This window comes from Pristiophorus japonicus, chromosome 26 (genome assembly GCF_044704955.1).
Source record: "Pristiophorus japonicus isolate sPriJap1 chromosome 26, sPriJap1.hap1, whole genome shotgun sequence".
NCBI classification, from domain to species: Eukaryota; Metazoa; Chordata; class Chondrichthyes; family Pristiophoridae; genus Pristiophorus; species Pristiophorus japonicus.
Window position 1 is genome coordinate 13,571,207 of NC_092002.1, and position 16,442 is coordinate 13,587,648.

The 16,442-nt window shown below is 48.0% G+C and overlaps 1 protein-coding gene across 1 annotated transcript in view; it reads right to left on the reverse strand.

Moving 5' to 3' along the window:
- Window positions 1-16,442, reverse strand: part of LOC139239085 (cytochrome P450 2F3-like) — a 42,227-nt gene that overhangs the window by 14,216 nt on the left and 11,569 nt on the right. The window contains exons 2-4 of the mRNA XM_070867603.1: window positions 12,567-12,729; window positions 7,857-8,006; window positions 1,403-1,563 (exon numbers count right to left, since the gene is read on the reverse strand). Coding sequence (XP_070723704.1) covers window positions 1,403-1,563; window positions 7,857-8,006; window positions 12,567-12,729 — 474 coding nt within the window. The remainder of the gene's footprint in view (window positions 1-1,402; window positions 1,564-7,856; window positions 8,007-12,566; window positions 12,730-16,442) is intronic.

Below are 16,442 nucleotides of genomic sequence, written 5' to 3' on the forward strand. Positions count from 1 at the left end.
GGGAGTCATTAAAGTTGTCATGCCAATTGGGGAATGAGTCATGAAACAATGAGACATGTTGGAGCGTGCAGGAAAAACAAGCGGAATGACTCAAACAGCCACCTGTGCCACACAAGTGCCGAATGAGACTCGGGCTGTTTGAAGAAACTGATACAAGGTAGGTACCCTAACTATGGTGCGCTCTTCCCCCACCATCAGGCTCCACCTGATGGGTGAGCGGCTCGAAAAGGTCGGTGCTACAGTGTCGCAGTCCAGTCCTAGCTCCAACCTGCATTCCCTCCCCCTCGCCCCCAGTAGTGTGGAGTCTGTGAGTTTAACCCATAGTACAGGTAAAAATCACCAGATACACTATGTGCAAAGAAAGAAAGACGTGGATTTATAGAGCATCTTTCACGGCTACCGCACGTCTCAAAGCGCTTTACAGCCAATGAAGTATTTTTTTGAAGTGTAGTCACTGTTGTAATATAGGAAACGCGGCAGCCAATTTGCGCACAGCAAGCTCCCACAAACAGCAATGTGATAACGACCAGATAATCTGTTTTTGTTGTGTTGATTGAGGGATAAATATTGGCCCCAGGACACCAGTGATAACTCCTTCTTTGAAATAGTGCCGTGGGGTCTTTTACATCCACTCAAGAGAGAGCAAATGAGGCCTCGGTTTAATGTCTTATCCAAAATACAGCACCTTCAACAGTGCAGCTCTCCCTCAGCACTGCACTGGAGTGTCAACCTAGATTTATGTACTCAAGTTTCTGGAGTGGGATTTGAACCCACAACCTTCTGATTCAGAGGCAAGGGTGCTACCCACTGAGCCACAGCTGACTGTAGATCAGGCGATTCTCTGAGCAAGATCTCCAGAACTCTGACATAGAACATATAGAGAACCTCACACGGAATATAGAGAGAATGCTTTCAAAGAATAGACGTAGAGAATTTAGTCACAGAATGTTTTGTAAACTTTATGTAAGTTTTTATGACGACTGAATCTGCAGTTATTGCGTTCACCCATCTGGTCATTACTGAGGAAGGTGTTATGAGGGTGAAGAGGTTTTGTGCTCGGGGGTGAGCTTAGTATGGTTTTCCATATACAGGGCTCGAAGCTCCGACCAAACCTTCATTTATTCAAACTGATGTATCAGTGAATTAAGATAGAAGTTTATTAACGTGTACTGAAAATGTGGGTGCGTTCTGGTAGGTGGAAAGAATGAAAGCAATGTGATAATGACCAGATAATCTGTTTTTGGAGGTGAGTGTGTTGGAACATCGGGTCATCCTCAGACTGCAGGGGGGGGGGGTGAGTTCAAAGTTCAGAGGTTATTGGTAGGTAATAAAACAAAAAGAAATTCACGTAATGTTGAGCAACAAACAGAGGGAGAGGGAACAGTGACACTGATTGACCTACCTGCCCCCAGGGGCTGCTAATGACCTCCATGTTTTCTGTGATCATGTCCAGCAGAGTACGCAGCTTCGCATCTGTGTAGTCGAACCGGCTCCCAAAGACAACAGCGCACATTATGTTAGCTGTGGCACAGGTGAGTTGAAATGTGGGGTCAAATGGCAACGCTGGCGAGACAATAAGGAGCAGCAAAGTGTGACTTGGTTAGCGGAGTACAGCAAGACATCAGACAGAGTCATGAGGGAGGAGCGTGGAGGGGTAAGGCTTATTTTTCTGCAGTTACCTTGGGGGTCGATAGTGTAAAACAGGCCACCTCGGATTGGCCGATAGTGTAAAACAGGCCACCTCGGATTGGCTGATGGTGTAAAACAGGCCACCTCGGATTGGCCAATAGTGTAAAACGGGCCACCTCGGATTGGCTGATAGTGTAAAACAGGCCACCTCGGATTGGCCAATAGTGTAAAACAGGCCACCTTAGATTGGCTGATAGTGTAAAACGGGCCACCTCGGATTGGCCGATAGTGTAAAACAGACCACCTCGGATTGGCCAATAGTGTAAAACATGTACTGTCAGAGGTGCCGTCTTTCAGGTGAGACGTTAAACCGAGGCCCAGTCTGCTCTCTCAGATGGATGTAAAAGATCCCACGGCACTATTTTGAAGAGCAAGGGAGTTATCCCTGTTGTCCCGGCCAAATATATAATCCCTCAACCGACAGATTATCTGGTCATCATCACATTGTTGTTTGTGGGAGCCTGCTGTGCGCAAATTGGCTGCCACGTGTCTACATTAGTGACGACAACAGTGACTACACTTCATTGGCTGTAAAGCATTTTGGGACATCCTAAGACTGTGAAAGATGCTATATAAATGCAAGTTCTGCCTTTCTTTCTAACGCCTGTCTGAGTGGCGGTAGGATTGGTACTTAGTGCCCTCCCGCCCCCGATTGCTGTGCAGCGACTTTTTGTTGCCGAGCGAGATTGGCCTTGGTGGCTACGCCCTCCATGCATCCAGCCCACGCTCACTCTATGCACCTGTACGTAAAGGCTGGCCACATTGGGGGAATCCATACCCCACAAAACAGAGTCAGGAGAGGATGGGAGAAAATCTGGATGGTGGGGGGGAACTAAAGAAAGACAGACTTGCATTTATATAGCGCCTTTCATGACCTCCAGACGTCTCAAAGCGCTTTACAGCCAATGAAGTACTTTTTTGGAGTGTAGTCACTGTTGTAATGTGGAAAACGCGGCAGCCAATTTGGGCACAGCAAGCTCCCACAAACAGCAATGTGAGAATGACCAGATCATTTGTTTTTAGTGATGTTGATTGAGAGATAAATATTACCCAGGCCACCGGGCAAAAGCAAAAGACAGAAAGGAGATGAGGAAAAGTGGAGGGCAGAGAAACCCAAGGCAAAGAACAAAAAGGGCCACTGTACAGCAAAATTCTAAAAGGACAAAGGGTGTTAAAAAAACAAGCCTGAAGGCTTTGTGTCTTAATGCAAGAAGTATCCGCAATAAGGTGGATGAATTAACTGTGCAAATAGATGTTAACAAATATGATGTGATTGGGATTACGGAGACGTGGCTCCAGGATGATCAGGGCTGGGAACGCAACATCCAGGGGTATTCAACATTCAGGAAAGATAGAATAAAAGGAAAAGGAGGTGGGGTAGCATTGCTGGTTAAGGAGCAAATTAAGGTAATAGTTCGAAAGGACATTAGCTTGGATGATGTGGAATCTATATGGGTAGAGCTGCAAAATACCAAAGGGCAAAAAACGTTAGTGGGAGTTGTGTACAGACGTCCAAACAGTAGTAGTGATGTTGGGGAGGGCATCAAACATGAAATTAGGGGTGCGTGCAATAAAGGTGCAGCAGTTATAATGGGTGACTTTAATATGCACATAGATTGGGTTAACCAAACTGGAAGCAATACGGTGGAGGAGGATTTCCTGGAGTGCATAAGGGATGGTTTTTTAGACCAATATGTCGAGGAACCAACTAGGGGGGAGGCCATCTTAGACTGGGTGTTGTGTAATGAGAGAGGATTAATTAGCAATCTCGTTTTGCGAGGCCCCTTGGGGAAGAGTGACCATAATATGGTGGAATTCTGCATTAGGATGGAGAATGAAACAGTTAATTCAGAGACCATGGTCCAGAACTTAATGAAGAGTAACTTTGAAGGTATGAGGCGTGAATTGGCTAGGATAGATTGGCGAATGATACTGAAGGGGTTGACTGTGGATGGGCAATGGCAGACATTTAGAGACCGCATGGATGAACTACAACAATTGTACATTTCTGTCTGGCGTAAAAATAAAAAAGGGAAGGTGGCTCAACCGTGGCTATCAAGGGAAATCAGGGATAGCATTAAAGCCAAGGAAGTGGCATACAAATTGGCCAGAAATAGCAGCGAAACTGGGGACTGGGAGAAATTTAGAACTCAGCAGAGGAGGACAAAGGGTTTGATTAGGGCAGGGAAAATGGAGTACGAGAAGAAGCTTGCAGGGAACATTAAGACGGATTGCAAAAGTTTCTATAGATATGTAAAGAGAAAAAGGTTAGTAAAGACAAATGTAGGTCCCCTGCAGTCAGAATCAGGGGAAGTCATAACGGGGAACAAAGAAATGGTGGACCAATTGAACAAGTACTTTGGTTCGGTATTCACTGAGGAGGACACAAACAACCTTCCGGATATAAAAGGGGTCGGAGGGTCTAGTAAGGAGGAGGAACTGAGGGAAATCCTTACTAGTCGGGAAATTGTGTTGGGGAAATTGATGGGATTGAAGGCCGATAAATCCCCAGGGCCTGATGGACTGCATCCCAGAGTACTTAAGGAGGTGGCCTTGGAAATAGTGGATGCATTGACAGTCATTTTCCAACATTCCATTGACTCTGGATCAGTTCCTATGGAGTGGAGGGTAGCCAATGTAACCCCACTTTTTAAAAAAGGAGGGAGAGAGAAAACAGGGAATTATAGACCGGTCAGCCTGACATCGGTAGTGGGTAAAATGATGGAATCAATTATTAAGGATGTCATAGCAGTGCATTTGGAAAGAGGTAATATGATAGGTCCAAGTCAGCATGGATTTGTGAAAGGGAAATCATGCTTGACAAATCTTCTGGAATTTTTTGAGGATGTTTCCAATAGAGTGGACAAGGGAGAACCAGTTGATGTGGTATATTTGGACTTTCAGAAGGCTTTCGACAAGGTCCCACACAAGAGATTAATGTGCAAAGTTAAAGCACATGGGATTGGGGGTAGTGTGCTGACGTGGATTGAGAACTGGTTGTCAGACAGGAAGCAAAGAGTAGGAGTAAATGGGGACTTTTCAGAATGGCAGGCAGTGACTAGTGGGGTACCGCAAGGTTCTGTGCTGGGGCCCCAGCTGTTTACACTGTATATTAATGATTTAGACGAGGGGATTAAATGTAGTATCTCCAAATTTGCGGATGACACTAAGTTGGGTGGCAGTGTGAGCTGCGAGGAGGATGCTATGAGGCTGCAGAGTGACTTGGATAGGTTAGGTGAGTGGGCAAATGCATGGCAGATGAAGTATAATGTGGATAAATGTGAGGTTATCCACTTTGGTGGTAAAAACAAAGAGACAGACTATTATCTGAATGGTGACATATTAGGAAAAGGGGAGGTGCAAAGAGACCTGGGTGTCATGGTACATCAGTCATTGAAGGTTGGCATGCAGGTACAGCAGGCAGTTAAGAAAGCAAATGGCATGTTGGCCTTCATAGCGAGGGGATTTGAGTACAGGGGCAGGGAGGTGTTGCTACAATTGTACAGGGCCTTGGTGAGGCCACACCTGGAGTATTGTGTACAGTTTTGGTCTCCTAACCTGAGGAAGGACATTCTTGCTATTGAGGGAGTGCAGCGAAGGTTCACCAGACTGATTCCCGGGATGGCGGGACTGACCTATCAAGAAAGACTGGATCAACTGGGCTTGTATTCACTGGAGTTCAGAAGAATGAGAGGGGACCTCATAGAAACGTTTAAAATTCTGACGGGGTTAGACAGGTTAGATGCAGGAAGAATGTTCCCAATGTTGGGGAAGTCCAGAACCAGGGGACACAGTCTAAGGATAAGGGGTAAGCCATTTAGGACCGAGATGAGGAGGAATTTCTTCACCCAGAGAGTGGTGAACCTGTGGAATTCTCTACCACAGAAAGTTGTTGAGGCCAATTCACTAAATATATTCAAAAAGGAGTTAGATGAAGTCCTTACTACTAGGGGAATCAAGGGGTATGGTGAGAAAGCAGGAATGGGGTACTGAAGTTGCATGTTCAGCCATGAACTCATTGAATGGCGGTGCAGGCTAGAAGGGCCGAATGGCCTACTCCTGCACCTATTTTCTTTGTTTCTATGTTTCTTCAAAATCTTTTATGTTCACCTGAGAGAGCAGTTGGGGCCTTGGTTTAATGTCTCATCCAAAAGGAAGCATCCCACTGGGAATGTCAGCCTAGATTTTTGTTCTTAAGTTCCTGGAGTAGGACTTGAACCCACAACCATCAGACTAAGAGGCAAGTGTTCTGCCACTGAGCCACAGCTGACACTTGAGGAGGGCCACTCTGGCCCAACTGATCTATGCTTATTATGCTCCCCGGGAGCCTCCTTCCACCCTACTTCAGCTTCACTGCGGTCCCTGACCCCGCAGGTTGAGGGCTGAAGGTTGAGTGTATTTGGTGAATGGCAGAGGATGGTTTCAATCCATCGACCTGAGAAGGAGGAACTGAAGGATATCCTTTTTAGGCGGGAAGTTGTGTTAGGGAAATTGATGGGATTGAAGGCCGATAAATCCCCGGGGCCTGATAGTCTGCATCCCAGAGTACTTAAGGAAGTGGCACTAGAAATAGTGGATGTACTGGAGATCATTTTCCAACAGTCTATCGACTCTGGATCAGTTCCTATGGATTGGAGGGTAGCTAGTGTAACAACACTTTTTAAAAAAGGAGGGAGAGAGAAAATGGGTAATTATAGACCGGTTAGCCTGACATCAGTAGTGGGGAAATTGTTGGAATCAATCATTAAGGATGAAATAGCAGCGCATTTGCAAAGCAGTGACCAGATCGGTCCAAGTCAGCATGGTTTTATGAAAGGGAAATCATGCTTGACGAATCTTCTGGAATTTTTTGAGGATGTAACTAGCAGAGTGGACAAGGGAGAACCAGTGGATGTGGTGTATTTGGACTTTCAAAAAGCTTTTGACAAGGTCCCACACAAGAGATTGGTGTGCAAAATCAAAGCACATGGTATTGGGGTAATGTACTGACGTGTTGAGAATTGGTTGGCAGATAAGAAGCAGGGAGTCGGGATAAACGGGTCCTTTTCAGAATGGCAGGCAATAACTAGTGGAGTGCCACAGGGCTCAGTGCTGTGATTCCAGCTCTTTACAATATATATTAATGATTTAGATGAAGGAATTGAGTGTAATATCTCCAAGTTTGCAGATGACACTAAACTGGGTGGTGGTGTGAGCTGTGAGGAGGATGCTAAGAGGCTGCAGGGTGACTTGGACAGGTTAGGTGAGTGGGCAAATGCATGGCAGATGCAGTATAATGTGGATAAATGTGAAGTTATCGACTTTGGGGGCAAAAACACGGAGGCAGAATATTATCTGAATGGCGGTAGATTAGAAAAAGGGGAGGTGCAACGAGACCTGGGTGTCATGGTTCATCAGTCACTGAAAGTTGGCATGCAGGTACAGCAGGTGGTGAAGAAGGCAAATGGTATGTTGGCCTTCATAGCTAGGGGATTTGAGTATAGGAGCAGGGAGGTCTTACTGCAGTTGTACAGGGCCTTGGTGAGACCACACCTGGAATATTGTGTTCAGTTTTGGTCTCCTAATCTGAGGAAGGACATTCTTGCTATTGAGGGAGTGCAGCGAAGGTTCACCAGACTGATTCCAGGGGTGGCTGGACTGACATATGAGGAGAGACTGGATCAACTTGGCCTTTATACACTGGAGTTTAGAAGGATGAGAGGTGATCTCAGAGAAATGTATAAGATTCTGACGGGACTGGACAGGTTAGATGCAGGAAGAATGTTCCCGATGTTGGGGAAGTCCAGAACCAGGGGTCACAGTCTAAAGATAAGGGGTAAGCCATTTAGGACCGAGATGAGGAGAAACCTCTTCACTCAGAGAATTGTGAACTTGTGGAATTCTCTACCACAGAAAGTTGTTGAGGCCAGTTCATTAGATATATTCAAAAGGGAGTTAGATGTGGCCCTTACGGCTAAAGGGATCAAGGGGTATGGAGAGAAAGCAGGAGTGGGGTACTGAAGTTGCATGATCAGACATGATCATATTGAATGGTGGTGCAGGCTCGAAGGGCCGAATGGCCTACTCCTGCATCTATTTTCTATGTTTCTATGACTCAAGGGACCACCTATGATGATGATGTATTTGGTGTTCAGTGTGCCGCGCGCGGTCTGACAGGAGGCACTAACCTTCGGTCCTTCTGATGACCTCCACCAGGCACTGCGCCTCTTGCCGGATGAAATCCTCCAGTGTCTTGGTCCCTTTCCCGAAGTCCGTCAGGGCCGTCACGGCAAAGCTGCGGAGCTGGTGCGAGCGGTGCCCATTGCTGCTGGCGATTCCTGGGGTGGGGCGGGGAGGGGGGGTGGCGGGGGTGAGAGGACAGAGAGAGCAGCGTGATCCTGGAGAGTCCACTTTGTGTTGTTGAGAAGGGAGGCGGGGGGGGGGGTGGTGGGTGGCGGAGCGGCTGCTAATCTCCGTAAGAATTTTCGTACTCCGCCCCCGTCACCTCAGTGGAACAATCCGATTTTCTGGGGTTTGGCGTTACAGCGCCTGAACCGGAGAATCCGTGCGGATTTCCCCCCGCAATCCCCGTGTTTTATACCAGCTCGTAAAGAGCATGAGAATGGCTGCTCTTCTACCTCAATTGCCTGCACAGATAGATAGATTTTTAACCAATAAGGGAATTAAGGGTTATGGGGAGCGGGCGGGTAAGTGGAGCTGAGTCCACGGCCAGATCAGCCATGATCTTGTTGAATGGCGGAGCAGGCTCGAGGGGCTAGATGGCCTACTCCTGTTCTTAATTCTTATGTTCTTACATAAGAACATAAGAATCTCTGTCCCCATATCCCTTGATTGCCTTAATATCCAAAAATCCATCACTCTCCATCTTGAATATATTCAATGACGGAGCCTCCACAGCCCTCTGGGGCTGTTAAAGAGACACCTTCAAAGCCTCCCTGATAAAGTGCAACATCCCCACCGACACCTGGGAGTCCCTGGCCAAAGACCACCCCAAGTGGAGGAAGTGCATCCGGGAGGGCGCTGAGCACCTCGAGTCTCGTCGCCGAGAGCATGCAGAAACCAAGCGCAGGCAGCGGAAGGAGCGTGCGGCAAACCAGTCCCACACACCCTTTCCTTCAACCACTGTCTGTCCCACCTGTGACAGAGACTGTGGCTCTCGTATTGGACTGTTCAGCCACCTAAGGACTCATTTTAAGAGTGGAAGCAAGTTTTCCTCGATTCCGAGGGACTGCCTATGATGGGGTAGAGAATTCCAAAGATTCACCACCCTCTGAATGAAGAGGTTGCTCCTCATCCCAGCCCTAAATGGCCGACCCCTTATTCTGAGACTGTGACCCCTGGTTCTAGACTCCCCAGCCACAGGAAACATCCTCCCTGCATCTACGTAGATTAAATGTAGCATTACATAGAATTTGCGGCACAGAAACAGGCCATTGGGCCCAACTGGTCCATGCCGGTCCCCCCCACCCCCGTCATCTCACCCTATCAACATATCCTTCTATTCTTTTCTCCCTTATCCAGTTTCCCCTTATACGTCACACTAGGGCAGTAGGAGGTGATGCCCTGAGACTTGAACACTGCACTCAGCAATGTTAGATCTTGCCCGAGACCGCCGACAGAGATTAAACAGATGGATAGTGACAGCAGCAGGCAGACATGCAGCAAAATTGTGCCCTTGACCAAAGACTCCGGATTCCAAAATTCACTGCACAGCGGCTTCAGCGAAAGGCAGCTGGAGCTCCCACATTGTCTTCAGCATTTGAACTCACATTCCCTCTGGGTTACCGTAACAACCCGTTCAGGTTTGGGAAGGTGGGAGGTTGGAACCCTGAGGGTAAGTAAATGAGGGAGGGGTGGGCGAAGGGGGAGGGATGGGGGATGGTGAAGGGGGTGGGGGTGGGGAGGGGTAGGAGAGGAGGGGGAGGGGGAAGGGGAAGGGGCTAGGGGAGTTGGTGTGGGAGAGGGTCGGAGGGGGGCAGCGGAAGTGGGGAAGGGTGTAGGAGAGCAGGGGGAAGGGTGGGAAGGGGGAAAGAGGGTGGGTCTAGGGTGATGAGGTTGAGGGAGGGAGAAGAGGTTGAGTGTAGGACCACGGAGATGGGGAGGGGGAATAGGATGGGTGTAGGGTGATGGGGTTTGGGGAGGGGGGAGAGGGTGGGTGTAGGGTGAGGGGGTTGGAGAGGTAGTGTGGAGGGTGTGTGTAGGGTGAGGGGGTTGGAGAGGTAGTGTGGAGGGTGAGGGGGTTGGAGAGGTAGTGTGGAGGGTGTGTGTAGGGTGAGGGGGTTGAGGAGGTGATGTGGACGTTGGGTGTAGGGTGAGGGGGTTGGGGAGGTAGTGTGGAGGGTGGGTGTCGGGTGAGGGGGTTGGGGAGGTGATGTGGAGGGTGTGTGTAGGATGAGGGGGTTGGGGAGGTAGTGTGGAGGGTGGGTGTCGGGTGAGGGGGTTGGGGAGGGGGTGTGGACGTTGGGTGTATGGTGAGGGGGTTGAGGGAGGGGGAAGAGTGCAGGAGGGGGAAGAGGTTGAGTATAGGATCTCGGAGATGGGGAGGGGGAATAGGATGGGTGCAGGGTGATGGGGTTTGGGGAGGTGATGTGGACGTTGGGTGTAGGGTGAGGGGGTTGGGGAGGGGGTGTGGAGGGTGTGTGTATGGTGAGGGGGTTGGAGGACGTACTGTGGAGGGGTGGGTGTTTTTGAGAAATATGGCAAGTTTAAGCCAATTTCTGGTCACCTTAAAAATCAGGATTGACTGTAAACCAATCTGGTGGATATATTGTGTATAATCAGACTTTAAGACGGAATATAACACATTAATTATATAGCAAAAACATACAACCGTAACAGATAGTTATTACCCATCCCGATCGGACATACGGCTGCCGCATGTGAGCAGTTTTTGTTTTTGCAGTCTCTTTCTCTCATCTCGAGCTTCCTTTGGTAAAGCATGGAATCACTCGAAAAGTGTTCGAGCAGCTCGACCGGTTCCACTCACCCCTCCGCCCTCTGTTCTAAACAGATCTCTAAGTGCTACTTTTATTCTCTTTTTAGGGGTGCGTTTGACCCTGGATATTGACAAGACCCTTTGACCTACAGAGGTTCTCCTAAAAACTTACTACCCAATAAGACTTCTAGTTCTTTGTCTTGATTCTTGTTTCAAGAACCCGCCTTAAAGATGGCTTACGGTTTTGGCCATATGTCCCTCTAACCCAGGATTTCTTCCTGTGACAATCTCTCTCATCTCCATTGATCCCATGAAGCCATTCATTATCTTCGCCAGCAGTTTGGTTAAGGTAACTTCAAACCCTATCCTTCACATTACACATAAAATATATAAACAAGGTTGAAGTCTTAACTTAAAAACAACAGATAATCGCTTAGCAACAGATCGCATATAATACAAAGAACTATACCCTCCATTTCTAAGCATTTCTCTGATTCGAATAGACAGTCCATTCAAAATAATGATTTAAACACAGCATTAGGAAAAGTTTTATACATTTTGAGGCATCCTTGATTTCTAACAATGTAGGGTGAGGGGTTGGGGGAGATGATGTGGAGGAGGGGGGGAAGGGTGAGGGGGTGTGGAGGAGGGGGGGAAGGGTGAGGAGGTGTGGAGGAGAGGGGAAAGGGTGAGGGGGTTGGGGAAGGGGGTGTGGAGGAGGGAGGGAAGGGTGAGGGGTTGGGGAAGGGGGTGTGGAGGAGGGGGGGAAGGGTGAGGGGGGGGAAGGGTGAGGAGGTGTGGAGGAGAGGGGGAAGGGTGAGGGGGTTGGGGAAGGGGGTGTGGAGGAGAGGGGGAAGGGTGAGGGGCTTGGTGGAGGGGTTGGAGAGTTAAGGGCAAAAGAGAAAGTCGAACTGATAAATAAAGAGGGAAAAGTCTATTCTTGCAAAGATGTGAGGAGCGTGCGAAGGAGATAAAGTTGGGCTGTGACAGCAGGCTGGGAGTGTTCTGCACCGTTCCCGATTTTCTGTTCCATTAATTTTGCCACGAGCTGGTTCCGGGGAAGTAGCAAAGACCAATTTAACCCTCGCAACACGTTGGTGGAATTGGAAACGTGCGTGTTGTTGGAAAAGGGTGCTGGGACGGAACTACGAGAGATCTGGCTCACCCAGCACCTCGAACCAACAAAAGGCACAGCATTGCGGAGATACGGGCAGAAGGGGACATCGTATCCATAGCAAGATATGGGACGGGGATTGGGGGGAGGGGAAAGGTCAGGGGTCAGAGAGATTGCCCGGGCAGGGCTCAGAAGTCTGGGCCCCGATCAGCTCATCCACTGCTGAAGCCCTCATCCATGCCTTTGTTACCTCCAGACTTGACTATTGCAACGCACTCCTGGCTGGCCTCCCACATTCTACCCTCCATAGAGGTGATCCAAAACTCGGCTGCCCACGTCCTAACTCGCACCAAGTCCCGCTCACCCATCACCCCTGTACTCGCTGACCTACGTCGGTTTCCGGTTAAGCAACACCTCGATTTCAAAATTCTCATCCTTGTTTACAAATCCCTCCATGACCTCGCCCCTCCCTATCTCAGTAATCTCCTCCAGCCCCACAATCCCACAATGCGCTCCTCTAATTCTGCCCTTTTGACCACCCCTGATTATAATCACTCCACCATTGGTGGCCGTGCCTTCTGTTGCCTGGGCCCCAAGCTCTGGAACTCCCTGCCTAAACCTCTCCGCCTCTCTACCTCTCTTTCCTCCTTTAAGACGCTCCTTAAAACCTATCTCTTTGCCCAAGCTTTTGGTCAACTCCGCTAATTTCTACTTATGCGGCTCGGTGTCAAATTTTTATCTCATAATACTCCTGTGATTATTACTCCTGGGACGTTTCACTATGTTAAAGGCGCTATAAAAAATTTAAGTTATTGTTGTTGATCTTACCGTATCCTTTCGTGACCTTCCTGATTGATGGGACTGTGCCTCTGGCTCCGAAATCGTCTGCTCGATCGACCAGGGCTCCCTTCACGGCTTCGAAGCCGCACAGCACCACGGCTGGCCGCGGGCCGAGCCAGACGGTGAACACAGGGCCGTACTTCCTGCTCAGCTGTAAAGACAAAGAACTGGGGGTCAATGCCACAATCCGATCCACCGGGGCCGTCATAGAAAAAAACCCTACAGAGGTGAAGTGGTGCGAGGTTACCAGCTTCACCCCCCCCCCCCCCGCCCACATCCCAACGGTTCACTGGGTCCATCCAACTGGAGGGCCCCCAGGATCGCTCTCTGTTCTATGAATATCTTTGGGATTCTCCACTCCAGCGGGATGCTCAGCGATCTCAGTCATTGAGTATATTCAAGGCTGAGATCGCTAGATTTTTGGACTCTCATTCATTCATAGGTGGTTCCTCGAACGGGGATGACTTGCTTCCACGAGTTCACAAGTGTTTCAATGAAGAACCCGATGTTCCAGTCCTGAACTCCAATTCTCACAAAACGCAGTGTGGGCTGGCCCGTGCTGCCCCTGGGCCCTGTACCCTCATTCGCCTCACCTCCGCCACGATCTCTCGCCGCTCCTATGCCACGATTTCTTGCCACATCTCTGCCACAATCTCTCGCCGCTCCTCCGCCAAACATTCGCCTCACCTCCGCCGCGATCTCACACCGCTCCTCCACCCCGTCGATGTCCCTGTCCATGCTCTAGGGGTGTAATGTATGCTCATAGGTTTGTACAGTTGATGAGTTGGTGGCTCGTTGGTCTAGGGGTATGACTTTCGCTTTAGGGAGTCAGCTTTAGCTCAGCGGTAACTCCACAGCACCAACTTTATCAAGAGAGCTTGAATCTGTCTCACCGCGGATGCTGCCTGGTCGTTAAAAAAAAGAAAAAACCTGGTTCAGTCCGACTGCCTGCTTCTCTTCCACAGCTACGTTCGCGCCAAGGTGGCCCTGGAGATGGAGCACGCGGTGTCCACCGGTATGCTCCCGGCTTTCCGTGAGAGGTGGGCACCGGAGTGCATCATCACCGTCGGCAACCAAATTTTAATTTGACTTTATTCGGTTTTCTAGTTATTGTGCCCCTTTAACAAGGGGAGCACTCAGTTAATTGTATGACATAAAATAGTTGTAGAGCTGTTGAGCTGGGAGCGGCTTAGCCAGTCACGTTTTGTTCACAAGGCTCAATAAAACCCCAGCCAGTTGGGTTCGGGGGATCCACGATGAGGTATGCAGTTGTGATCCTGGTGGATGAACTGGTAATGTGTAGTGTGATTGTTAAACCTTTTGCTATAAACCAACTAGTTCTTAATAGCAATGTGTTGCTATGAATTCTTGAGCAAAGAACCCATGAAGCAAAGACATTACAAGGGGAATCAAGGGATATGAGGTTCGGGCGGGAAAATGGAGTTGAGATCGAAGATCAGCCATGATCTCATTGAATGGCGGAGCAGGCTCGAGGGGCCGTATGGCCTACTCCTGGCTCCTAATTCTTATCTTCTCATGACCTCGCTGATGGCATTCGAGGGAAAGGCAGGCTTGCCACTATTGGACCTCAGTGCCCCGCTGGTATCCAGTGTCACCTGCCAGCAGTATCTGGACATCGGGTGAGGACAGGGCCGGGCTCAGGTGCCTCCAGTAGTCGAATAGCACGTGGTTACGTGTGGGAGCACAGTCCCGCGTTTCTGAACTCTTTGCTTCAGCACGCGGTCTGAAGTTTGGATTAAGATAACAGGAAGATTGAAGTTTGCATTAAAAAACAGGAAGACTGAAAGTTTGGATCGAAAGAGATTGTTAGACAATGTGGTGCCTTTCAGCCATTGAAATGAATAACTGGTCATTGTCTGGATGTTAAATATTTGAGTAACTTGGAATTAAACGATGTTAAGTATAATAGTAATTCATGACATGTAAATATTTGAGTACCTTGGAACTAGATGATGTTCAGATTTGATGACATCTGTATGTTAATTATTTGTATGTATCATCGATACTATCTATGCATGCCTGGTTTGTGTACAGTAATTCACATCATTTGCATGTTAATTATTTGAATGCACCATTTGTTACTATGCAAGGAAACGATCTGATAACTCAGTTAGCAGTTTAGAATAGTAATTTAGAAAGCAGTTTGCCGTGATTTCAGGACAATTCTACATCGTCTGCATGTTAATTGTCTAAATGTACTATGCAAAGAAATAAGAGTTCAAAGGCTTTTTCAGTGTAAAGATAAGAGTTTGACATTAGACACCACACACTGGAATCTCGGAAGGTGTGTCACAGGCAGTCACGGAAATCGGAACAAGCTGTCTTTGTGACACAGTAACTATCATACTTGGCTTGATAGCTCCGTAACACAGGACTCTGTGCTCTACGGGCTGTTCCCAGGGACACACGCCGAGACAGACATAATCTGCTGCTGGAGGGCCATCAACTCGGTAAAAGACGCACTTTGGTCTTGCTGAAACTTGCTGGTCTTCCAGAGTAAGGAGATGTCCACGTCTGCGTGTTGCAGACTGGCGCAATTCAAGATCCAGGAGTACGTGCTGAGGGACGCACTAACAATTGGTGCAGTCGCCGCAAAGGCACGGTGAGGAAGAGCCACAGTTTAAAGCCCTTCCATCACGGAAAACCCAGGGGCTGGAATCAGTATAAAACTCCCCTCGGGCTGTACTTGTAAACTTTTTGTATACATAGAGCACCATGATCTGAAAAAACCTATGCAGTGCCATGTATAATGCAAGTTCTGTTTAGTAATGTATGTTGCAAAGAAATGTAACTGTACCCTCACCCATTCCGTGTACCGTATAGTGCCACGAGTAAAGCAATATGATGACTGTATTACAATGTATCCTGGATTGTATTGGATTGTACCTCGAAATGTAAAGCAAGCAAATGTATTGAATGGAACTGCCGTCAGCATCCAAATGCATTGGATGGAATTGCTGACTGCATCCAAATGTACTGAACTGCTTTCCAATGTATCGTGCAAATTTTTATATGAATAAAGTATATTTTGAAATTTTTAAAAAACTATCATACTTGGTTTGTTTAGCATGAATGTTTAAATAAATGACCCGATCCTGCCTTTGCTACAACTGAGTGTGTGTGTAATTCAACGTTTAAAGCAACGAAGCGAAAAGAGCAAGACAGCCGTTTACAACAGTACGCACTGTCAGTACCCACGCACAGAGGGTGGCCAGTTGGGATGAACAGGAGAAGGCCCCCAGCATTTGGAGACCATACTCTGCAGGCTTGTATTCTCTTGAGTACAGCAAATTGTAGGGTGATCTAATCAAGATATTTAAGATGATTGAATGATTTGATAGGGGAGATAGAAACTATTTCCACTGGTGGAGAAAAAGATTATCTCAATATATCTATTTACACCCCTCCCTTCCGCTCGTTCCTACTCCATGCACTTCCTTTCTTAAGGTCCCACATGATTGCACTCAACATTAAACACAGCTGCATGCGTGCGTGAGCAGCTTTTATGCTCTGCCTCACTTGCTGATTGCTCTGAACTTGTCGATTAAGAGGCCCTCACTGTGATCTGCGCCAGTTAACGGATTCCAGTTACGATAATATTGTTCAAAACAATGAAACCTGAAATGTACATCATAACAAAGTTGCAACATTCCTAGGTTGAATTTGCCCTTCTCACTCAATCGATCAATCAATCGATCAACCTTTCGCTGTTGATATAAATGTTTTGACAGCCTCCACTGCACTCCAGATGCTGCACATCAAAGTATCAAACACATTAAAAAGGTCAGACAGTTTCTGCTGTTTTTAAATCGGCTGCAGAGCTTAAAATTTACAAGCACATTC